Genomic DNA, 23,719 nt, shown 5'->3' with positions numbered 1-23,719 from the left:
TAAATCACTGAAATAAAAACAGGATCTGTCTTAAGTGGTTCTCTTCACCACAGCCCTACTTAAGGATGGGCCCGGACCAGAAACACTTAGAAGGTCGTCCTTGTAACTTCCCATCAGAGGTCAGTCACCCTGCCTTAAGCGCACAAAACAACGCAAGTCGGCGGGGCTGGTTAGATCAGGATTTCTTTTTATTCCTTGTTGGTTTAAAATGGCTAATCAGAATAAAAAATAAAAGGGCCTCTGTCTGGAGGCTGGGGTCGCCCCTGTTTTTGAAGGTGAGAACCCAGGTATCCCCTCTACCCAGCACCATACTGAGGTGGGCAGGGGGGACCCCCAAGGGACAGCTGGAGGGGCCTAGGCCTGCCGCTCCTTCTCTCCATCCCGTTTTTGGCATGTGATGAGAAATATTGCTTTTTGGATTCTTCTTTCCCGGCCTTGGGTTTAAAAATGACGTTAACCATGTGAACGGGGGAGGGGGGCTTTGAGGGGCCCGCTAAAGAAGCCTGCTCTGCTGCTCCCTCTCCCCCAAGAAGGGGGGCTACCCCAGTATTGTTGCTGGAGCTCCGCCAAGCCCTTCTGACCACCCCACCACCACCACCAGTCAAGGGGCTGAGGCGCCCTCCTCCTCTGACAGACCCTGCCCTGCCTCTCCTCTCCCTGGGTCTCTCTCCTGAGCACCAGCACAGGGTGCTGTGTCCTTGGACGGGAGCTGGGACCAAGAGCGGGAGCCGTGGGGAAGAGGAAGACCTCAGGACGTCTCCCCTCTTCCGGCTGGTCTGAGGAACAGGAAGAGTAAGGGGCCCCGCACACACCTCCCTCCCTCATCTGCCCATCCCAGGATAGATATATAATTTCTTTGATATTTATAATATATATATATATATATATATATATGTACACACACACCTGGTAACGCAGAAGAGGAAAAAAATAGAATCCGTAACAATAATAAAAAAAATTATTTCTGGTTTAAAAATGATCTGGTTCCCTCCAGGGCGAGCAATTGCACAAATGTCCACTGAGTCTGGTCCAGGGGGTGGGGGAGGGGGGGGTCTAGAAAGGTGAAGGGGGGTCGCCACCCCAGTCTCGGGGCCCCCACGCTCTGACCCCCCAGCCCCCGCATCTTATGAAACGCCCCTCTTCCTCTCGGAATCGGCGGTTTACACATGTCCGTGCCGGGGAGGGGGCCCTTTGGTGCAGGTGCAGAGGAGGGGGCCGGGCTCACACCGAGATCTCGTACGTGGTGCCCCCCACCCCCGACACCTTCTTGACGCCTCCCCTCGTGGGGCTGCTGAGAGGTGGCTGGCCCGGGCCGGGGGGGGCTGAGCCTATGCTCTTGGGCTGTCCGTTGGATTTGCTGTAGGCGGTCTTGAGCTGTACTTCATCTCTGGGAAGTAAAGGAGAGCGGGGTCAGCGTACAACACGACACAGCAAAGGGATGCACTTTGAAACAGGTTGAGAGAAAACGCAGTGCTCTCTACATACACCTCGCTGACCCAAACACCCCCTTTCATTTTATTGCCCCGTTGACAAGCTCTCCCCTAATTATTCCTCCTCCCCAGGAGCAGCCACACTGCTCACTTCCTCTCCGGCAAACAAACTGCTTTTTAGGGAGATGAAACTAAGGGAAACGTCCTCTCCTCGGCCTTTCGAGAGGCGAGGCCCAGGGAGGAAGCAAGAGGAACGGGAAGGCAGGGCTCTCCCCAGGCAGGCCGAGCCGGGTCCGCGAGCTTCAGGAACCCCGAGGCCGCCTGCAGGCAGCGTACTGGAGCCAGGCCGAGGACACTTACTTGGGCGTCAGTAACGGCTGCAGGGCCACTTCCTCCGTCTCCGGGACGCCAGGGGGGGCCTTCTGGCTGCTGTAAGACACGGAGCGGCCCAGGTAGGGGGCGGGCAGGCCTGGTTCAGGGGAGGCGAGTCCCCGGCCCCTCAGCCCATCCGGCTTGCCGAACCGGGGGGCCACTGGGCGTGCCAGTGGCGTCTTGCCCAGGGGTGAGCGCTTGGAGTCGTCAGAGGAGGAACTGGTGCGCGGCGCGTGGCCCGAGCCGGGCGTGCACTGGACGCCCGAGTCCCCCAGGCCCGGCTCCTCCTCGCGGCCCGGCGGCGGTGACTGGCGCAGCAGCTTCTCACGTTCCTGCAGGGAGGCCACGATGTGGCGCGACAGGTTGTCGTAGCGGACGGGCGAGGGCTCGCGGGGCGCCGGGCCACCGGGCGCCAGGCGGGGGTGCCGCTCGGCCTCCCGCTGCTGGGCCAGCCGGGCCGACAGGAAGGGAGATGTGTAGCCCAGAGGCGGCTCTGGCTCCGGGCCCGCCTGCACAGACTCGAAATCGGGGCTGTCGGAGGGTGTGAGCAGGCTGTCGTAAGACAGGCTCCCGTTTCGCGTCTGGTTGGCCAGGCTCTTGTAGGAGGTGGAGGTCGTGCCCTCGGAGCGGATGGACTGCAGTGGGCCCAGCTCGAAGCCCGTGCCCTGGGCGGACTTGAGGCTGGAGGAGCGCGAGCCACTGGACAGCGGGTCAAAGGGGAAGCCTTTGCCCAAGGTGGGCGAGCGGAAGCTCTCAGGCTCCAGGCTTGGCTCCGAGCGGTAGCTGGGCTGGCGGCTGCTCTCTGCGATGGAGGGCGGCTCCTTCAGGCTGTCCCCGCGACTCAGCTGAGGGAGAAAGCAGAGCTGGCTCTAGCCACCCTTCCCGCCAGACGCAAGGCCCCGGAGCCCAAGGAGTCGTCAAAATCAGTGTGTGTCACGCACCAGCAACATGCTTAGAGTTCACCTGCATTCCCATGTTTAACCCCCGAGGCTCATCTCTGATTAGGAACAGCAGGAAGTGAGGCGCAGACAGGTTAAGGAGCGTCTGCAGCGGCGGAGCTGGGCTTTGAGCTCAGCTGAGGCTGTCCTCAGGGCCTCATGGATGGGGCCACAGGGGCCCCTCTGGGGTGAAGGACAGGCAGCAAGGAGACTCAGCACCACCAGTGCCGACAAGGAGCAATACGCCTTTGCTTCTCTTCTCTCCCTTTTGGTGCTTCCTCCCCTTCGCCCGTCCCCGTTTTCCCAGAATGGGTGGCCTACATTCCAGCCCTACTTCCTCGCGAGCACTCAGTACCTTGGCGCTGGATGAATGAGGCATGGCGGCTGATGCGCTGCTGCTGCTGTAGCCCGGCCGGTACTTGTACATGGTGGGTGTAGGGGGGCTGTCCTTGCCCAAGAGGCTGCTCTCTGCAGGAAAAGAGGCCCAGGGACATACACGAGTGTGCTGAAACCAAGACTACAGACTCAGCCAGCCCAGAACCAGAGTGAGTGAGTGCACACACACAGCTGGGCGTGCACTCTGGCGGCACACGCACGCAGCAGCCCCACCACGGCCCAAGCTCCGTGGGACCCCTCTCCCACTGTCTGCAGAAGTGGTTCAAGCACCGCCTTCTGGGTTTTCTCAGTCACAGCGCAGCGGCCTCCCCCAGCCCTCGCCCGTGCCATCTCTGGAGTGATCTCACTCCTGCGGCCACACTCACCCTCATTAGTGGCCAAACTGAGGTGTGTCCGTAGCCCCGTGTAACGGCTCAGGTCCGGCTTAGGAGGTGGGGGCGGTTCTGCATCTGCTGACTGGCTTTCTGTTACCTCCAGGCTGCCTTTAGACTGGAGAAATGAGGCAGAAGGGAGGGTCAGGGCGACTCGAAGTACAAAATGGGGGGAAGGAGGGCGGGGGGCATCATCATGTGCTTCTCAACTAGGAAAGGAGAAACCAGTCACTCTGGGGACGGTGCTGGAGAGAGAGGTTTTCCTCAACAAGGGTTTCATTCTGGCATTATTTCCACCAACTACTTGTTGAGCTCCTGCCACCCGTAAGCTCTATGTTAAGTCCTAGAAAGGCTTGCGGAGGAATGGACTCAGTTTCTGTTAATGAACTTAAAATGCAATGGGAAAAGTAGTTACGTATTTAAGTAACTCCAAAACAAACCAGAAAGTGATAAATATGGTAAGAGATTTAAACAAAGCAAGCTTCCACCTCTGCCGTGGAGGCAGCTCCCCGAGGTGCCCGGCGTTACCCCCTGCTCCCCTACCTTAGTCCTCCTCAGCTCCCCCTGGATGCCATTGTCCATGATCTTCACGGTTATCTGACCGTCTGACACTTCGGGCCGAAGGAAGGGCGGTCTGATGACAATTGTCTTCTCTTTCTTTGGTCTCCCCAAATACCTGAGTGTTAGGAGTGAGAGGGCTTTTATTCAGTCATTTAAAAATATCTACTGGCTGCCGACCCTATGGAAAGCACTTTTACAGATACAAGAAGGAGTCCTAGCCGGCCAGGGGAAAGACCAGAATTGAACTGGTTTCTCTGATTCTATGGAGTACAAGACCGACAGCAAGACCAGGCCTCTGGGCTGACACAACCAGCTCGAGGCACGCTGGAGTAAATCTCATTCTCACCTCTCCAAAGGGAGTACCATCTAAAGAACGCACCAGACTCACAGGGTCTGAAGGTCGGCACTTCAGCACTTCCCGTTCTAGGAGAACCTACCCTAAAAGGCAGACCCCCACACCAGAGCCAACCCAAAGACAACGGACGTGTGTGACCGAGGGTGAGCACTGGAGCACGGGGCAAGTGTACCTGGGCGCTGGCGAGCTGCAGAGAACACGGCTGACGTTGTTACAGCAGCCATTGGTGAAGGGGTTCACGCCTCCCCGGAACTTACCCGTGACCTGGACGGAGGAGAAAGGACCAGGTCAGTCAGACAAGGGCACCGTGACCTCCAGAAGCCAACACACCGTCGGCGACAACTTACTGTGCACCCACTACTGGGAGACATAAGAATGAGTAACATACAATCCTGCGTGTATGTTACAAAGAAGCGCGTCTTTGTGGTGACTGCGAATGGGAACTCTAGTCGGGGTCGTCAGTTCAATTTCTAGGTCCATCTCACAGTAGCTACCTGACCCTAAACATCAGTTTCTTTACGGAAAGTGGGGATCTCTACGTACGAGTAAGCAAGTCCCATTAGCTACTACCACGTGCAGGGAAGGAACTACAAGCTTCCTGAGGGCCGGCCCAGGTCTTCACCGTTTCTACTGGCTCAGAGCCCAAAGCGTCCAGTACCGAGGACACAGTCTATAAATGCTTATTAACTAAGACATGGCTTGTTCCCATGCTTACATGAGGAACGTGGACACCTCATCACAAAAAGTATACGCTAATCCCTGGGCTGAGACACAAGCCTGCTTTCCCATCACGGCCTCCCATCACGTCTCCTCCTACCTGTTCATTGGTGGTGCGTCCCCTGGCCACCAGCACCACATGGAACCCCGTGAGGCCAGCGACCGGGATGAAGAACAAGCCAGCTACACACATCACGGCCATCCTGAAGCCAGCGGTCAAGGAGAGCAGAGCCCCATGGTCTGGCCCGCCCCGGGCCCTGCTGTGGCCGCCGTCCCTAGGACCCCCGCCACCGCAGACCCCCGCCCCGAGCAGTCCAGCGACCCACAGGCCTCAAAGGATACGTGACGGCCGTGCGGACCCCGGAGAGCTCCTCCATGTGGTAGAGGACGTAGAGGAGGCCGAAGCCAAACACGCCCGTGATGTGGGCCGTCAGGGAGAGGAGGAAGAGGAAGAAGTAACGGTAGTTCCGGCGGCCGATGCAGTTGTTCACCCAGGGGCAGTGGTGGTCGAACTCCTGCGGGTGGACAAGGCAGGCTGGGGCCACGGCAGACAGAACTAAACGCTGCTCTGAGCGATGTGTGGTCACGTTCACCATTTAGTTGCAAAATGTAAAAACAGGCCCCTGCAGCTTGTCTATCACTCCGTAGGGCTTCCCAGGTGGGAGAGAATAGTAAAGGACCCGCCGGCCAAGGCAGCAGGCCTGAGAGACACACGTTCCACCCGGGGTCGGGAAGGCCCCCTGGAGAAGGAAATGGCAGTCCACTCCAGCGTTCTTGCCTGGATCATCCCATGGACAGAGGAGCCTGGGAGGCTACAGTCCAAAGGGCTGTACAGAATTGGAACGACTGAAGTGACTTAACACATCAATCTGTAACCAAGACCCTCCAGAGGTTGATCAAAGGCCAAGGCCATCTCTCACAGTTTATCCTATGGGACCAAGGAACTCTGACAGGCACAAATGTCAGAGGCTTGCAAATCCATTAAGATTTTTCTTTTCTTTTTTTTTAAAAAAAAAAGGCTCAGAAAAAAAATCTAGTAGGCAACTGCTTATAGCCAAGTAAAAATGGACTGGGAAAAGGGTTAAAAATAAAAGACAAGGAATGCAGAAGGACAGAAAGAGAAATATAATTGTATAATTTGTTTTGTGTGTTTTTAACTTGAAAATTGCACATTTCTTTTTAAATTTTTATCTGAGTATAGCCGCTTTACCGTGCTGTCAGCTCCTGCTGTACAGCAAGCGCATCAGCCATGTGTAGCCATGGACCCCTTTGTGTGGACCCCTGCCCGCTGAGGTCACCACAGGGCACTGAGCTCCTTGTGCTGGATGGTGGGTTCTCATCAGTTACCTACTGTAAAAGGTGAACGCAGCAGCATGATGGCGTGGGAGACAGAGCGAACACGGAGCCAGGACAAAGAAGCGAGAAGCTGGGCCAGGGACGGAAGGCCAGAGCTCTGACTGGGGGTGGGAGAGCCTGTGCCTGCCCACTGGGGTACCGCCCGCAACAGGCCGCGCACAGGGCGCCTCTCACACGTATGTGGCTGCCAGCACTCTGGCAGAGCGAGAACAGCCCCAGGAGCCGCCCTGGGCCAGAGCCCACAGGACCCACCCCGATTCTTCGGGCAGGCCGCAGATGGCCTGGGCGTCCCGCCGGCGCTCACCTCCACGCAGTTGTCGCAGACGCTGCAGTGGGAACAGCGGGGAGGCCGGTAGAAGCGGCAGGTGGCGCACCATTTCATGCGCACCTGGATGCCCTTGATCTCCACGGTTTTGTAAAGCGGCGCCCGGAAGTCGTCTTCTTTGTCTTCATCCTCTTCAGCTGTAGAGAGGAAACGTTCCTGAAAACACGGCTGTGCCGCAACTGTACTAGGCACTGGGGACGCAGTGACACTGCCTTCAAGGAATGCAGTCTAATGAGAGGGAGGCCAGGGACCGGCAGCTTGACGCTTCGAGATCAGCTCTACATACACCACCGCGGAAATGAGGAAGTAATTTACACTGGGGAAAGCGGTTAAGAGGATGACTCAGAGGCGGCTCCGATATGGATAGGCTGGGATTCTTAGTTTACATATTATGAATATACTTCAAAAGAAATATATGACTTACATATCAAAGTACATATATAATGAGTCTGCATAAAAGCTCAATATTTACAAGTACACGACTGAACTACAGCAATCCAAACGGGGGAGGAACGAACTAGCATGAGCCTTCTCTCCATGCACAGCCCCTTGTCAAAGGCCTTCCCCTGATTCCCCATACATGTCTGTACTGTTCTTGGTTCCAGACACTGTCTTTCCCTGAACGCCCTTTCAATTCTCAGCTATCAGAAACTCATACAGCAGAAAGCAATACAACACTGTGAATCAACTGTGACAATAAAAAACTCACCACCCCACTTCAAAACTGAAACATTATTTGCCTTCATCTACAGTAGGCAATTTTCATTAAATTATTAATCTAAAAAAAAAAAATACCTGTGGGAAAGAAAAATTAAATAAGTGATGGTGTAGTGATTATTAAAGTTTTCAAATTTACTGACTAAGGGAAATGCTAACAATGTAACTAAGTGAAAAAGGACAAGGTAAATTACTGTACAAACTAAAAGATCCCATTTTGAAAACAAAAATAGACACGCATGTATGTGCTACAGGTGTATGGTATGTATAAACATTATATGTGTAAGTCTTCAAAATGCTGACTGAAGGAAAACGTATGACAATGTAACAGTAGTTATCCCTGGGCTGTGAAATTACAGGTGACATTTATCTATTTGATGGGCTTCCCTTATGACTCAGCCGGTAAAGAATCCACCTGCAATGAGGGAGACCTGGGTTCGATCCCTGGGTCAGGAGGATCCCCTGGAGAAGGGAAAGGCTCCCCACTCCAGTGTTCTGGCCTGGAGAGTTCCGTGGAGTCAGACACGACGGAGCGACTTTCACCATCTATTTTATACTTTCTACATTATGAAGGTTCTACTTGTTTAAAGGAAAAAATTCAAACGCTACTTATTTTGAAATAACTGATTCTTCCACACCGTCGTCTATCAGAAGTGAGCTCTTTCTCTTCTTACAGTTCTACAGTTTTTTGATTACTCTTAAAAGTCACCAGTGTATGTATCTATGTAAATGTCTTCCCTATCTTCCCTTCTAGACAGAGCTACTTGAAAGCAAGGATCTTAAAAAAAAAAATCGCAAATGACCATAATCATCAGTAAATATTTGATAAATGACCATTAAACACTTGGTACAGCAGCCTTCCTTGGCGTTAGGATCTCAAAGCACCTCCTGGTACGCTCGCCTTTGACACAGAAGCCGCAGAGCACGGCGACACGGGCTTTGTGAGCGGTGAGTCTTAGACACGCCTCCCCACGCTGCAGCTGCTGCCCAACCCCAGCGTCTCTCATGAGGCAACCGCAAGTGTGAGAGAAAGTTAGACGCCATCAGCAAAAACCGCCAGCAGCCACTCCTCCTACCTCATCCCAGCCATGCTGGGCCTCACTCTCGCCTCCTGTTCCAGAAACAGCCCAGCTCTGTGAGCAGCACCCTTCCGCCAGGAGAGGGGAAACGCTCTTCCTCCCGGTCACTCTTCAATTACCCACTTCCCTCAACTTCAGTCTCTCTCTCTTCTCTGGCTCCACCTCCTCATACTGCTGCTGCTGCTGCTAAGTCACTTCAGTCGTGTCCGACTCTGTGTGACCCCACAGACGGCAGCCCACCAGGCTCTCCCATCCCTGGGATTCTCCAGGCAAGGACACTGGAGTGGGTTGCCATTTCCTTCTCCACCTCCTCATGCTACCAGCATGCTAATGCCTTCTGTATCACAAAACAAACGAGACCCTTCCCTCTCACCGAAGACACTCCACCTTCTGCCTTCTCTGCTCAACTTCCTGAAAGAATAACCTTAATCCTCGAGGACGATGCTCCCTCATGTTCCATTCCCTGGCTTACGAACCACTGCAGTTTCGGTAACTTCACTGTCTCTCTCCCACATGCATAAACACACGATTAAAACTATTCTTGTTGGGAATTCCCTGGTGGTTCAGTGGTCAGGACTCGGCGCTTTCGCTGCTGGGGCTTGGGTTCAATCCCTGGTCAGGGAACTAAGATCCCCTAAGCTGCACAGCAGGACCAGAAAGTAAAGATTCCTGTGTGTGTGCTGTATCTTTTTGGCCATGCCATGAAGCTCTGCAATCTTGGTTTCCCAACCAGGGACCGACCCTATGCCCCCTGCAGCGGACACGCAGAGTCTTAACTACTGAACAACAGGGGTGTCTCAAGCAATTCTTACTAAGATCACCAATTTCTTAATTACTAAAACAACGGGCAACTTGGAGTTCCCACACCGCTCAACTTCACTTCTGGTAACGCCAACCGTCAGCTGTGTCGTTAGCTCCCTGGGCTCCCACTTTGTGCATTTCTCCTCCTGCCTTCTCTTCTTGCCCAGCTCTCCTCAATGGCTCCTTCTCCTCTGCTCATTATTAATCGAGGCTGGTCAGGCTGACACGCGCTCCTTCCTAACCTCATTCTACTTTCTCTAGACAGCCTCACTCCTGCTGCTGACAGATCTACGAGACTGAGGACTCTGCCACGAGCCTCACTCCTCAGATGCGACCGGGTAAACTGCACCTGACGATCCACTGAAGTGAAGTGGAATGGAGTGAAAGTCGCTCAATCGTGTCTGACTCTTTGCAATGCCACGGACTATATAGTCCATGGAATTCTCCAGGCCAGAATACTGGAGCGGGTAGCCTGTCCCTTCTCCAGGGGATCTTCCCGACCTAGCAATTAAACTGGGGTCTCCTGCATTGCAGGTGGATTCTTTACCAACTGAGCTATGAGGGAAGCCAGAACGATCCATTAAGTATCCCAACGTGTCTAAGATGCTCTGTCTTCCCTCCAAAACTGCTCAACGTTCCTGTAACTTGGATCTGAGTTCATGAAAACCAGCATCCAACCTATCTTTCAAGTTAGGAATGGTGGAACCACCCTAGACAATTCCTTTACCCTCTCACTCTCACCTAATAAGTGATTAGTCGTGAAAAATTCTCCTGGGTCTAAATCTGTAAATCCAGCTTTGAATTCAAGTTCATCTGGTTTGCATTATTGCAGTAGCCTCCCAAAAGGTATCTATTTGTTCTTAAGAATTACTTTTGTGAAAGGAAATCTGATCCCATGATTCCTCTTGTTCAAGACCTCTTGCTGTCCAAAGGAAGAACTGTCATCTGTGCGACATACAGTCTTCCACCCTGGGCTCTGGTTTACCTCTGCCCCCTGGCCTGACCCTGCACTGTCTTCCACCCACCACATTCTGTGTTTCCCGGTCACAGTTCAGTCACACGCTGCTTCCTCTGCCTAAGTGCCCTTCCCTCCCATCCTCCACGTGGTAAGATCTTCTCTCCCCACCTCCAACAGCATTTCCCCAGTTTACCTGGGCAGGATAAGTGCACCCTTTCCAAGGTCCCACAGAACCTTGTTCATGCTTCCGTTACAGGTTGTATCACAGTGTTACTCTCTGATTTATCTTAGATATTATCAAAGCTAGCAATAATGCCCAACCCATACGCCTGAAATAAATTTCTGCTGAATGAGTAACTGAAAACCAGAGTTGACCCAAAGTGGATCACAGGCCTAGAAGTTATAAAACCTTGACATGCTTTTCACCATTAAACTACAGGAGTATCCCAAAACGCAAGACCCCGAAGGCCCCAGACCAATCGTGTACGCCAAAACTCATTTTTCTCAAAGGCAGTTCCGAGAGAGAAGAGGGAGATCTTACCTCGAGGGAAGACCCCTGGGTCCATGAAGGTGGCCATGCTGAAATTGGCCAGCACAAAGAGAAACACCACCGCATTGTAGACGGGCACTGCAGGCGACACGGACAGGCTCAGCCCTGGACAGCTGCACAGATAATAAACAGAATGAGGGGCTGCCTCGACACTCAGGACAGCGGCTGTATAAAAAAACATAGGTGTGTGCGCCCCACACCTATATACACATCTCGTGTGGCTCACCTTCGCTGTCTCAAATTATCTTCATCCTCCCCAACAAGTGGGTCTAGTTTCCCAGGGAAATGCTCATTTTAGATCAAGGTACAAGACTCATAAGCCCTTGCACTGAAGTCTGTGTTCTTCAAATTCATTCCTAACCTGTGGATCGCCCACATGTCATGGCCTCTGTCCTGACCTCCTCTTAACCAGGCCCAGGAGCAGGGACTAAGAATGTAACCGACACCAGCTGCAGTCCTGCTCTGGGACACCCCGAGGCCCCTGGCCCCCAGCCATGCCCCACTGACCCGCACGCTGGCCCAGAGCAGGGACCACCACCTGCCTCGCTGGCTCCAAATCACTCGCCACTGCTTAAAGTTTCTTCAGATCCATTATAGATACAAATCTGTATCAGATACTTCAGAGAATTCTATTCAACTAGAGGCTAGTTCTCAGGGTAAACAAAAGGAAACCACTCATAGATAAGGAAGGATACCAAGACCCTGAGATCAACAAATGAAGCAGAAGAGTGGAGGAGAAAAGAGAGAGAGAGAGAGAAGGTATCAGACCAAAGTGGCCCTAAATCCTGCAAGGAAAAGCAGCAGGCCACATGCATCGAGTACTCCAAGTTCAAACCACAAGAAGGCTTTAGGGAACTTCTCCTTGACACCAAGAGTGAGCTGGGCGCTCAGCTTCCGTCAGGACAGAAGCCTCCGGAATGCAGCCCGCTCACCCTTCCCCAAGGGCGGTTCCTGCAAGTGTCAGGACAGCTGATGAGCTGCCTGCCGGGTCCCTGGTATCAAACGCCCTCTCTCCCGGCTCAGCTCAGAAGAACTTCCCACTACAAGACAGTGGCTGAACACCCTAATCTGCTCTGTGGCTGGGAACTTAATCTCCAGAATTAGGCCAGCATCTGTCCCTGTCCCCCTTCACCCAGAGCAGCCGGAAGGAGAGGAAGAGTTCGCTGAAGGAAAGGAAGAGGCGCCAGCAGGACAAGACTCCGGAGACTTAATCCACGGCAGGCCTGGATTCTGCGGAGAGCGGATCTGTCTCCATCCGAACAACAAGCACAGCCCTGAGTGGTGATTCAGGACGTTCAAACGAACGGAGCTCCTCGGTGAGGAATAAACCAACGACAGGGCTTCCCTGGTGGCTCGGCAGTACAGAGTCCGCCGCAGACGCGAGAGACGTGGGTTCCATCCCTGGCTGGCAACATCCCCTGAAGGACGACATGGCAAACCATTCCAGGATGCCTGCCTGGGGAATCCCGTGGACAGAGGGGCCTGGCGAGCTACAGCCCACGAGGCTGCAAAAGACTCGGATGCGACTGAGCAACAACACAACATGACAGCAAGCTAACAATAAGAGGCCACGCTGGCAGTCACAGAGCCCCTCGCAAGCCTCCACCACCACCATTGACTCAAACTCTATTTAGCCAATCATTAAAAAAGACTGAAGCAAACATTCACGATGTGCCAGGGTGTCTTAGGTAGTAACTACCAGTTAACTCTGCCTCTCTTGATGGGCCAGTACCTACTTGGGAGACAAAACCATGAAGCTAGAGCCAGGGCAGTGATTTCAAGGAAAAACAGACCTCCAGTAACGGCTCTAGTTTTATTCTGCCAAAGTCTCCTAGGAAGCCTCTTCCTCTGGGGGCTGATTCAAAAAAGTTGACCCCACACCTTGGCAGGGTTTGGGGTGGAACACAAGCAAGAAGGCAGAGTCTTCACACAGCCCCACCCAAAGCACGACCTCCTAGGCTCCTCTGAGGGAGGGAGAGAAACTGAAAACCAGTCATCCAGGTCAGAGCCCCTCCCTGCTTCTTAGCTGTCACTTCAATTTCCACCCAGGGAAGAGGAGAAAGGGTGACTCACTTGACTCCTACAGCCTGGGAAGATAATTAGAAGGGGAAAAGGAATTAAATCCTTAGAACACTGAGGTCTCTGTGATTTAAAAGTCTCATTCCTAGAACTGGCTACTGTGGCCTCTGGAGCTTCGGAAACAGTAAGGGTCCTTCCGTCTCTGAGTGAAACTACAGTGGACAGGGACACGCCGGCCCCTGACAGAGGTCAGTCTTTCTGAGCCCATTCTTTCCTCAGTTTCTGCATTTCCAAACAAAGCAAATCGCTCCATTCCTAGGACATCCTGCCAACCACCAGCCCCTGGATAATGAACTTCGCCCCTTACAACCTTCTGGATATCAACCCCTCCCAGCTGAAGTGTATGACCCTAGAATCAAGTTCCCATCTCTGTTCCAAAATAAAAAACAAAAGTTCCAAAATAAAGCCGATCCCCACTGTGGCAAGGATCTAGAAAGGATGCAAACAGCTCCACGGCACGGGCGAGCCCTGCTCCTAGATTCAAGTCAAAGACTACTGCTTCCAGCCTGAGCACTCCAAGTCAGGCACCTCCCACCAAGGGGAGGCCTTGCGAGCAGCGCCTGCTCCTGCCATATCCCACATCCTGCCTGGCTCCAGGAGGGGCTTGCCACTGCTACAGTACTTTGCCAGATTCCTAGGTGACCCCCTCAAGTGGCCTGTCTCAATCTGCTGCCTTTGATGGGAGGAGGTGAGACCTGAGCTGAGGAGCTGTTGGGGCTCGTCCTCCGCCGAAGGCGGTAATCACAGAGCTCCGAGCGCAGGGAGTGGCGTCACTCAGAAGGCTGGCTGACTCACGGGTGAGACTCCCAGACCTACACCACCCCAGGGAGAACAGGTTCTTCTGCCCGCCGCTCCAGCACTCCTGTTTCCAAGGCCAAATAAAATTGGAGCTGCTGCTGCTGCTAAGTCACTTCAGTCATGTCCGACTCTGTGCGACCCCATGGACAGCAGCCCACCAGGCTCCCCTGTCCCTGGGAATTCTCCAGGCAAGAACACTGGAGTGGCTTGCCATTGCCTTCTCCAAAATTGGGAGGATGGGTTTCAATACTCACAGTACTGAAAATCTGTTCCCCAGCCCTAACTCTTCCATATATATATATAATTAAATTCCTGGTGAAAAAACTAAAGTAGGAGTCAAGAAGCTTTGGATTTCAATCCTGTCTTCATCAATGCTTTGCTATTGTAGCCTTAGGTAATTTACAGGAAACTCTGCAAGCTTGTTACATCAGCTACATCATACAGATACGAGAATGAAAGAGACAACGTCTGAGAAGAGCTTCCAATTCCTTTTAAACTAGCTGGCTTAGTATGAGGATTCACAAGATAGAAGCAGCAAACAAAACACATTATTAACCATCTCCATCATCATCAATTATCATTCCAGCCCCACCTCCCTCCCTAACTGCACTTCCTCGGTCTGGATATCAGATTCAAGAACACCACAGAGGTATTTGCTCCTAAAGCACAGGTCTATGCATTCCTGCCATGCCTAGCACCTACTCCGAGCGTATGCGGAGTGTTCCTTGGTGATGAGGCAAGCCTAGAAATAACATCCCACTTCTTGCCCGGGGGATCCTCAAGATTCCACGGAAAACAATCCCTTCCCTTCTAGGTGGGTAAATTTCTCAGGAAACACTGGATTTGTCCTGTCTTCTCCAGACTGTCAAGCAGCCGAGTACAAGATGCAGGACTTGGGCATGTATTCCTGGATGAGAAAACAACGTGGGAAGGAAAAGAACCACCACTGCTCAATTAATGCCCTACATCACGAGGCTGCTCCCACTCAAATCAGGTGCCAGCACCTCTGCAGTCATGAGAAAGAAACCCGGAGGGAGTCACCAAGCTTGCCCAGCTCAGCCGGTGAGACGCTGGAGGGGCGAGACGCAGAGACGGGAAAGGCGGAAGCTCCTCCACGGCTAGGGCCTTGGTAGGACTGGCACGGGTTTCTGGACAACCCTGACTTCCCTTCCTGCAGAGGATGACTCTCGGCCCAGACTTTACCCCCATGCCCGCCCCACCGGTTTTAGAAACAGACACCTCGGACACTGGCTGACATCCCACCACAGCTCAAGGAGGCTTTAGAGGATGCGATTCAGGGACTTATTTCTAATGGTATTGCTAGGAGCCCTAAGGAGGTCTCGGGGTCCCCAGGAAGGCAAAGAGGAGATACCCAGGGTCTGGGGCTCTATGCGCCAGCCTCTCTTGAACCAGAGCGGTCCTACCCTTACACTTTATATACTGGGTTCCACAGAAGAGCTCAGTGGGGAAAAAAAAAAAAGGGCATATTGCTTAAATAAACTCTCTAGGTCAACTTCCTCATTATACAGAGAAGACGGAGGCCCGCAGCAGCTAACCGACTTTACCAGAACCAGCTTCCCCAAACAGGGCTTATTCCTCTCCCCTGGAATTGCCCGCTGCCCATCACAAAAGCCAGCAAAGCCAGGTGGGGTCCAGGCCGGTGACCTTAAATGCAGGGTCTATTACCTAACCGGGACCGGGAGGTTCCTTTAGCAGGCCCCCGACTTCCCAAACAGTTGCAAGAGTAAAGAACCACAGGGTCCCCGATAGCTCCTGCTTGGTTTCAGTGCTGGACAAAGGCTGTAAACGAGAGGTCACGGGGGAGACCTCAGCAGTTCCAGGCGAGCTCCTCTGGAGCAGAACATCACGTCTTGCTGACCACACCCAACTGCTAATTTCTGCTCAACGCTTTCCCTGCTTGACAAAGAAACACGGAGGGTGAACTGTGCCTAGTTCTCCACAAACTACACCTGCCAATCAAGAGGGCTCCTCCTCCTCCTCCCAGGCCTGTAGGCCCCAGAGGAGCTCTCACCTGGGGCCTGCCCTGATGTGAGAACAGCCATCGGCAGCCGGGTGGGGGAGTAGGGTGGTGGCAGGGGCCAACTCGAGGCCCAGCAGGAGCTGGTTCCAGAAGAGCCTTCCTCCAGCCTATCTGAAAGCAGTCTTTTTCAGGTGTGTATGTTTTAAATGGAGCACTGAACCTCAGAAGGGCTGGGGCAGTTTGGGAGAAGAGTGCTACCTCGAGCCAGGCACCCGCGTGCGCAGGCGCTGCGACGATCAGATGCAGAGGAGGAGAAGAGCACTGCAGAGGCCACGAGCACCAGGGCCCTGAGACAGACAGGGTGTCCATCACGTCCCCATGAGGCAGGCAGGGGCGAACCCGGAGCGCAAAGGCCAGCCAGACCCGCGTCCCGAGGAGACTGCCGGCGGAACTCGAGTGAAGTCTTAACGTGCTTCTCACTTAGGGTTAGAGGCAACAATGCAAGTAAGAGTCAAGCCTGTCCTCCAAAACCCTTTCTCCTGGAGCTGAGAGCGCAGGGAGTAAGGAGGGCCCCTGACTTTTCTGGCACCAGGCAACAGGAAAGTAGGTTAAACAGCTTCAACTATCAGTTGAGAAAATGCCTATGTCAGGACAACTCTTTGTGGCAAAACTGGTAGAACCAGCCAAACACTTCAATGGCTCCAGAGGAGCAAATTAAGACCGAAGATTCTGCTTGCCCCAACTCAGGAATGGATGGGTTGAAAGAGAAACCACAGAGCCAGTCCCCAATCTCTTCGCTTCCCAAAGGCTTTGCCTCTTAAAGGAAACGACTCCCTCTCCCATCAGGTGGGTGGAAGGGTGTCAGATTAGTCTTGAACCTGCCCCTCCTAGCAGCGCCACAGCTGCAGCAAAGACACCGAGACCTCGTGTAAACACCCTCGGTAAAAACACCGACTCCACGCAGTGGCCGCGACGGCAGAACCCAAGCAAGCCTGACACCGAAGACTCAGCCCTCCTTTTTGGAAGGCAGGGTTGAACCCGAGGGACTCCACAGGTGTGCTCAGGCCGAAGGGCCAGGCCCAAAGACTCTGTGACCTGTCTGCTCTGCCAAGGGTGAGGTGGGAGGCGGGATGATGCTCAGACCTTAGATAACAGGTTCATCCTTCCCTTGTTTAAAAACCAAACAGAAAAACACTGCATTTACTTTACTTCTGCATTATTACTCTTTTGGCCAAACAACCCAGTTTTGAGAATTCCTTTTGGCATCAGAAGCTCTATTTGGAGGGAGGTGGTTCCTTCCCTCCTATCACAGACTTTAATTTCTGTTCTACTTTCTCCCCATAACAGTAACTGCCCGCTTCAGTCATCCTTCAATGAGTCCAAACTGCTTTTATTCCCGATCACTCCAATTCATCTTCTTCTTGCCAGCCACCTCACACTGGCTCTAACCAGCACCCCACAATTAGGTTTGAGCCTGAATCACAGCAGAGTCAACACCCCAGAAAATCTAGCATGCTCTGATTGTTTCAAGAGCTACAACTAGAACACTAACTCAATGACTCAACAGTTTAAGGCTCAGAAGCCTGGTGTATGTTAAATTATAAACAGGTAACAGCAAATACGCTTGCCAGGTAGTCGGCAGCTGAAGTAACAGGGAAAAGAATGAAGACAAATCACTCAGATCCCCTCCAGTAACAAGCAGATGAACAAAGGCTGAATATCCTAAGTGGGAAGTCTTTCAACGCCAACTGCTTTTCCTAAAAGGACCATGGAATGGGAGAAATGCCTGCCATCCCCTTCAGCAGGAGCCGAAGTAAAGGAAGCCTTCTAGGACTCTCTTCTTGACCTGCTCTTTCCCAGTGGCCTTCACTTCTCCAGCTTCGACCCTAAGAAAACCAGGGCTTCCCCGGGGGCCGAGGGCCGAGGATTCAGTGCCTGTACCATGGGGCCTGGGTTCGATCCCGGGCCAGGGAAACATCTTGCACGTCACACAGCACAGTTAAAACCACACCCACACCACAACGGAAACCATCTGAGCAACACTAAAGGCCAAAACCGTCTCAACTGCAGACCCTCTAAATCAAGTCTGAGATTATCCAGGACTCTGAGTCCCCACAATCGCAGGTCTGAGCTTCAGTGAACCTGGGGAAAAGCCACGACTACTTGACGAACCTTCCGTCGAGTCCAGTTCTCTCACAGAACCGACTGCTGAGGCTGCTTCATCCTCTCTGGTGACTCCCTCCCACCTCCTTTCTAGTTCAGAATCGTCTAATGATGAAAATGGGTAGGAAAAGAGGAAGACATCTGTGACTCCAGAGGAAGGGAGGCGGGGAAGGCAGAGGACCGAGCAGAGAGCCTTAACGCTTCTCACCACACCTCTGGGTTTCCCTTTACCTGTGTTAGACCTCAAACAGTCCCAGTCACTCAGCGTTGCGAGTAAGGAGCCCAACTCAAGAGGAAACATACCCCCTCCCCTCCCCACCCCACACCACTGCTGGGAGGAAACTCACGTAAAGGCAAAGAAGAGGGTTGTGGCTCCCACTAAGAAGATGGCAGCTGCCGAGACGGGAACATACTTGCTGGGTTTGAACCTCTTTGCAGACTCTGCGGGCATGTTGGAGCTCTGCTGGGAGATCTGCCCTGCCGCATAGCACAGGCCCACACAGCGGCAGAACAGACCAGAACACGGGACAAGGGGAGGCCACGGAGAGCGGAGGACCGAGGAAACCAGGGACACAGAAAGCTTGGAACCACCACCCTTCCCCCTCCCAAATCAAAGCAAAGGTCAAGAGATCTCCAAGGAGGGAAAGCACATGGGAGGGGGAAAGGTGACTCCAGATGACGAGGAACCAGCTCCCCAGAGCAAGGCGGGAGGAGCGATTAAGAAGCACAAGCGGTACAGCTTGAGACCCGGAGACACACAGGAGGCCGCACACATGCAGAGGGCCGCAGGTAGAGAGCACGGGCGGCTGGGCAGGCCGGGCAACAGCGCATGGAGGGAGGCAGGTCCTCCGCAGGGAAGGAGGGGAGGAGGCGGGGGAGCACGGAACACCTCTCGCGAGGAAAAGTCTTCCGAGGAGACACCAGGACCACCTCACTCCCACCGGAGGGTGAGCGGCCCCCGAGAGAGGTGCCCTGTGTTTCTACTTCAATCCAAGAAGGGACCTGGGGCCCCTTCCAGCTTTAAAGAGAACTGTCGTCACTGCAGTCCTTGTCCCTCTCAGGCGGTTTTCTCCACGCCACCACTCCCACACCTTGACTTCAGGGCTTGTCGTCTGGCAGTGGCAGTCGTGGTTTAATTTTATTTACTTTCTCTTGATGGCTAAAGCTGGGCAGCAGCTGTTACAAGGTTGAGTTGTAAATCCTTTTCTTTGAAGGGGGGAGGGAAAACAGAGCCGAGGGTGTGCACGGGCACAAGCCTGTCCGTCTTCAGTCTCTTCTCGTTACTCCCAAACCCTTCAAGGGCTCCGTTTCCTGCAGAGTTCATGCAAAACTGAAGGGAAACACAAAATTCCCGAAGCCATGTTCTTCCCAATAAGCAAAATAAAATGAAGAAAATCAATTCCACTTGATGATATGTTTGGAAGGTCACTGTGGATGAAAGCAAAATTCCCAAGAGGTCCCTGTTTCCAGGTTAGTCAGTGTCTCTGATCTTCTTTAATCTTGGGCTTTCTGGATACAGAGTTCAACTAGGTTATGGTGCCTCACCTGGAGAAAAACAAATACCTTGATCAGAGAAATGTTTTCACGGCATTTCTTAGGAACACTGAGGCTAAAACCCCATAAGGTATCCTATTAAAATGTGCCCTCTGAAAGAAGATGATTTTCTACTTCACTATGTGTATGTGGGAAGGACTCCGAACTGGGAGGACAGTGGGCTCGAATTCTTCCCTCTTCCAAGCGCTCTTCATTTTGAAGAAAGAAAACCATGGCTTCACCTGGCCTAAGAGCATCAGAGAACTAGCTCTCGGCACAGAGGGGGCCCGTCCCACCTGACACCAATGGCAGTAACAAATACCAAGAATATCAAAATCGGAAAACAAACAACAGCACAGCAGAGAAGGGCGGTCCTAGAAAAGAGACTGCCCTTTGAACAAAGAGAATATTTATTGCTACAATGAAAAAAGTAGGACAAAATTAGGACAGTCAGGCTCATTTCCTTTCTATGTCTCTCTCGCTCTTATCCTTCTATGATTTTAGTCACAACCTTAAGAGAGGCAAAAGCTGAATTTCTGGTCTTCTGAAATAACTCACGAAAGGACCTGGATGAGAAATGTCCCTGCACTGAAAGGTGAGATGCCCTCTAGGAGAAACTGAGGCAACCAGAGGGGCTGGTCTTTCTCTTCCCAAGTCAACAGTTTTCTGCTCCTATACTGGCCTAATAGGAAGTCAAGGGACCCCACCTTCCCTGATATGATTAAGAATAGCAATTATTTCTGTTGATGGTAGTAGCAAAATAACACTTTGCATTGTATGGGATGCTTTTCATCTAGTGATGTCAAAGCACTTAACTCACATTATCTGATGACACAGTTCCTTATCCCACTCCATAAAACTGAAGGTTAGAGAATGCCTGAAGCCGTCTACTAAGCAGTCAGGTTCAGAACTCACAGTTCACAGGCCCCCTCTGCCAAAGCAAACCTTTCCTACCTTTCTCATCTACTACACCACCTGTCTGCTGAAGACAACTTGGAATCTGCAGACCAAACATTTTACTTAAGGTTTGTTTTTTTTTCCCCCCATCCAAGAGGTGTGGTATCTCCCTAATACCAAAGACAGAGATGAAAATATCAGAAGTTTTGAATAGTGAAATATGAATGTACCCTGGAATCCATCACTTCCTCCTTTCTATGGCATAGGAGACAAATCTTCCTTCAAGATGCGCTCATGCGCTTTCTCACTCACACACATAAAATGTTGTTTTAGAGGGCCACACAGCATTATTAGAATAGAATAATTCCTACAGGAATCAAAGCCAAACTTTCTGAATTTAGGCCTCAGTAACTTTGTTAACAGCAAGGAGCAAATTCTTAGTTTGCACACAGTACTATTAAACTTTTCCCTCAAAGCCTCAAAGATTGGAGAAGATAGAAAATTGCACTGCTTATATTTTATCTAGGGTAGGATATCATTTAGATACCATATGTTATTTCAGATTATATTTTTCTGACAGGAAAAAAGTCAAGTGGGCTAGTATTGCCAAAGTAATTCAGAGTCATAAAAGGCCAGGCCATTTGGGGAGGACAGTACTGGGAAACAAAAGTGATCAGCCTAAGATATTTAGAGGATATATATTAGAAGTGACAAGACAAAACCTAAGGAGACACTGGGTCTACTAAAGACACACCAGGTCAGAGCAGAAGGATGTTCTGTGAGTAACCGAGATGAGACTGCAGCGTGAGTGTGGTTCAGCAGAACCAGCAGTCTGGACCCACACTAGTATGACCAAGGTGGACAGGCACGTGTGTGACACCGCCAGGCAGAGTACTCTACCGAAGGCGACCACGTATACTGTGCTGTTTCAAGGCTTTAGCGAAGTTTTAACACAAGTACCTCCTTAAAGGGGTGAATGGACAGGACAGCAAGACTGAGGGCACAAGTCCTGTTTGTTAAGATAAAGTGGTGTAACAGTATAATACTGCAAATCCGAATACAAAGTTATCAGTACGTCTGGAATAATCCACACGTCAAGATACCCGCTGAACAGCCAAAGAGGGGTTTAACATGGGTGTGATCTTTATAAACCGAGGTAGCAAGGTACCTGGCCATACTAATCTTGTATTAGGTGGGTTTTAACGACTAGGTGATACTGACTACTCTGAAGAGATTTAATATTGTACAAAGGGATCCCGGGATTAAAAAATAATAGGGGAGGCGAATATAAGGTCAACCTAGACAAGATGGCAATACCCAAGAAGCGAAAACGCCAAGGCAGAGACGCTGTCTAGAGGATAACATATATCTGATCCCAAACCTCCTTCCAGAACTTTTACTTCTCATTTCGACGTCTCCATTTGGCCAGGTCGGTAAACACTTTCAACCTTCCTGCCCCACAGGATTCCTATAGGCAAAATAATGGCCAGCGCAGTGGAGCTCCCACTTGTGAAAAGTACAAAGTACTGGGAGCAGGGAGCTCCAGGCTGGTGGGGGTAGGGATGGAAGCGGGCGGATGCGAGGGGACAGGTAACAGGATGAGGCTTGGACCACAACAAGGGTCGGTAGAGCGGGGAGAGGGACTCGAGCCGCAGGGAGAGAGCGGAGCCCAGTCCCCACCCCGGGGCCGGGACGCCGAGGGTCGCCGTCCGGGGCAGGATCGGCCCACAAGGAGGACCGGGTCGGCGGCCGCAGGGGCCCGGGTCCCCTCACGACCCGGCCCTGAGGGAAGCCCCGGCCTCTGCCGGTCGCTCTTCTCCGGGGCCCGAGGGTCCGGCCGCGGCCGGAGGACCCGGCCCGGACACGGAGCGGGGACTCCCACCGCCTCCCCTCCTCGGTCCCCCTTCCCTAGAGGTCATGCTCCCCTCCCACCCCCGGACCCCGCACTTCCGCTTCCGCAGAGGCCAGCGGCCCCGGCACTCACCCGCGGCCAGCTCCGCGTCGCCGCCGCCGCCGCCGCCTCCCGGCAGTGCCGTCCGGCCTCTGAGAGGCAGCGCGCGGCCCCCGCACGCTCCGCGCCCGCCCCGCGACGCGCGCGCCCGCCCGGCGACGCTCGCCTTCCAGCCGGCGCGCGGCCGTTGCCCTCAGGGCCGGGTCGCCCGCCCTCTCCGCGCTCCCATTGGCTCCAGGCGCCGGGCGCGCGCGTTGCGTCTCGCGCGGGGCGCGTTTCTCTCATTCATGCGGCTCACGCCGCCGCGCCCGCCCCCGCGCGCGCTCCCATTCACCGTGCGGCCCCCACCCCCACGCCTCCCTAGGGCGTGCGCGCTCACCCCGGCGACCGCGGCGACCTCGCGGCCTGATTGGCTGCGGGAGCAGAGCGCCGCGCCACGCGAGAACACACGAGAGCGCGCGCGCGCAGGGCCGTCGGGCTTCGCCGGCGACTGCCCGGGGAGGGTCGGCGTACTGCGCGGGAGTCAGAAATGGGGGAATGGTCGGGCAAGTAGGTCCCCTTTTCCTGCGTCCCGCTTTCCGCCCCTCCCGTATAGACGCAGAAAGCCTCAGAAGCAAAATATAGTTATATGTGTCTTCTGAAAGTTCTCAAGAACAAGCCGCCACCCTCCCGTATTCCCCAAACCCCCCCACCTCAATAACTGTGGTACCAGCCAGACAGGCTTCTGAGGTAACCAATCACCCTCGGGCCCTGGCGTCTTCCTGTTTCAGCCCCTCCGTGCATTGGCCAACCCCCGGCCACCCCGCCCCTTTTTGATGGCGAAAACTTTATTTAAAAAATCGATGTCACCGTCCCCAGTCCGCGAGTTCCCCGGTACCAGCAGAGGTGCAGGATGATGGCAAGACCTGGGCTGTCGCTTGTGCCTGGAGGGTCTGCCGCGACTGGAAGACTCAGTTTAGAGGACGAGTTAGTTAGTGTTAGTCACTCAGTCCTGTCCGACTCTTTGTGACCCCCATGGACCCCTCCAGGCTCCCCTGTCCATGGGATTCTCCAGGCCAGAATACTGGAGTGGGCAGCCGTTCCCTTCCCCAGGGGATTTTCCCTTCCCAGGGATCGAACCCAGGACTCCCAAGGATTCTTTACCAGCTAAGCCACCAGGGAAACCCATGAATACTGGAGTGGGTAACCTATCCCTTCTCCAACGGCTCTTCTGACCCAGCAATCGAACCGGGGTCTCGTGCATTGCAGGCGGATTCTTCACCAGCTGAGCTACCAAGAAGGGCGAAGCTCCAGCCAAAGATCCGGAGAGAAGAGAGAGGAGAGCGGGCAACAGCCTTGGGGCCCCAGGGCCACCCGTGGGAGGGGACGCCGGGAGTGCGCGCGGAGGCAGC

The 23,719-nt window shown here is 53.3% G+C and overlaps 1 protein-coding gene across 2 annotated transcripts; it reads right to left on the bottom strand.

Moving 5' to 3' along the window:
• Positions 1-165: 165 nt before the first annotated feature.
• On the bottom strand, positions 166-22,513 carry ZDHHC5 (zinc finger DHHC-type palmitoyltransferase 5). 2 transcript variants are annotated; one of them, XM_070804294.1, is made up of 12 exons: positions 22,362-22,513; positions 18,295-19,492; positions 10,918-11,039; positions 6,801-6,958; positions 5,483-5,655; positions 5,241-5,343; positions 4,596-4,687; positions 4,051-4,183; positions 3,502-3,625; positions 3,096-3,208; positions 1,791-2,647; positions 166-1,387 (listed from the first exon to the last, which is right to left on the bottom strand). In XM_070804294.1, exons 2-12 carry the CDS (start codon positions 18,396-18,398, stop codon positions 1,222-1,224), a joined length of 2,145 nt encoding a protein of 714 aa, XP_070660395.1. In that variant the 5' UTR covers positions 18,399-19,492; positions 22,362-22,513; the 3' UTR covers positions 166-1,221. The 2 variants fall into 2 exon arrangements, with proteins under 2 accessions (XP_070660395.1, XP_019830758.2); XM_019975199.2 differs by lacking the exon at positions 22,362-22,513 and adding an exon at positions 21,759-21,776.
• Between the last annotated feature and the right edge of the window lie 1,206 nt (positions 22,514-23,719).

This window comes from Bos indicus, chromosome 15, assembly GCF_029378745.1.
Source record: "Bos indicus isolate NIAB-ARS_2022 breed Sahiwal x Tharparkar chromosome 15, NIAB-ARS_B.indTharparkar_mat_pri_1.0, whole genome shotgun sequence".
NCBI lineage: Eukaryota > Metazoa > Chordata > Mammalia > Artiodactyla > Bovidae > Bos > Bos indicus.
Note: the sequence above shows the minus strand (reverse complement) of the source record. Positions and strands in the feature narration are given on the sequence as shown.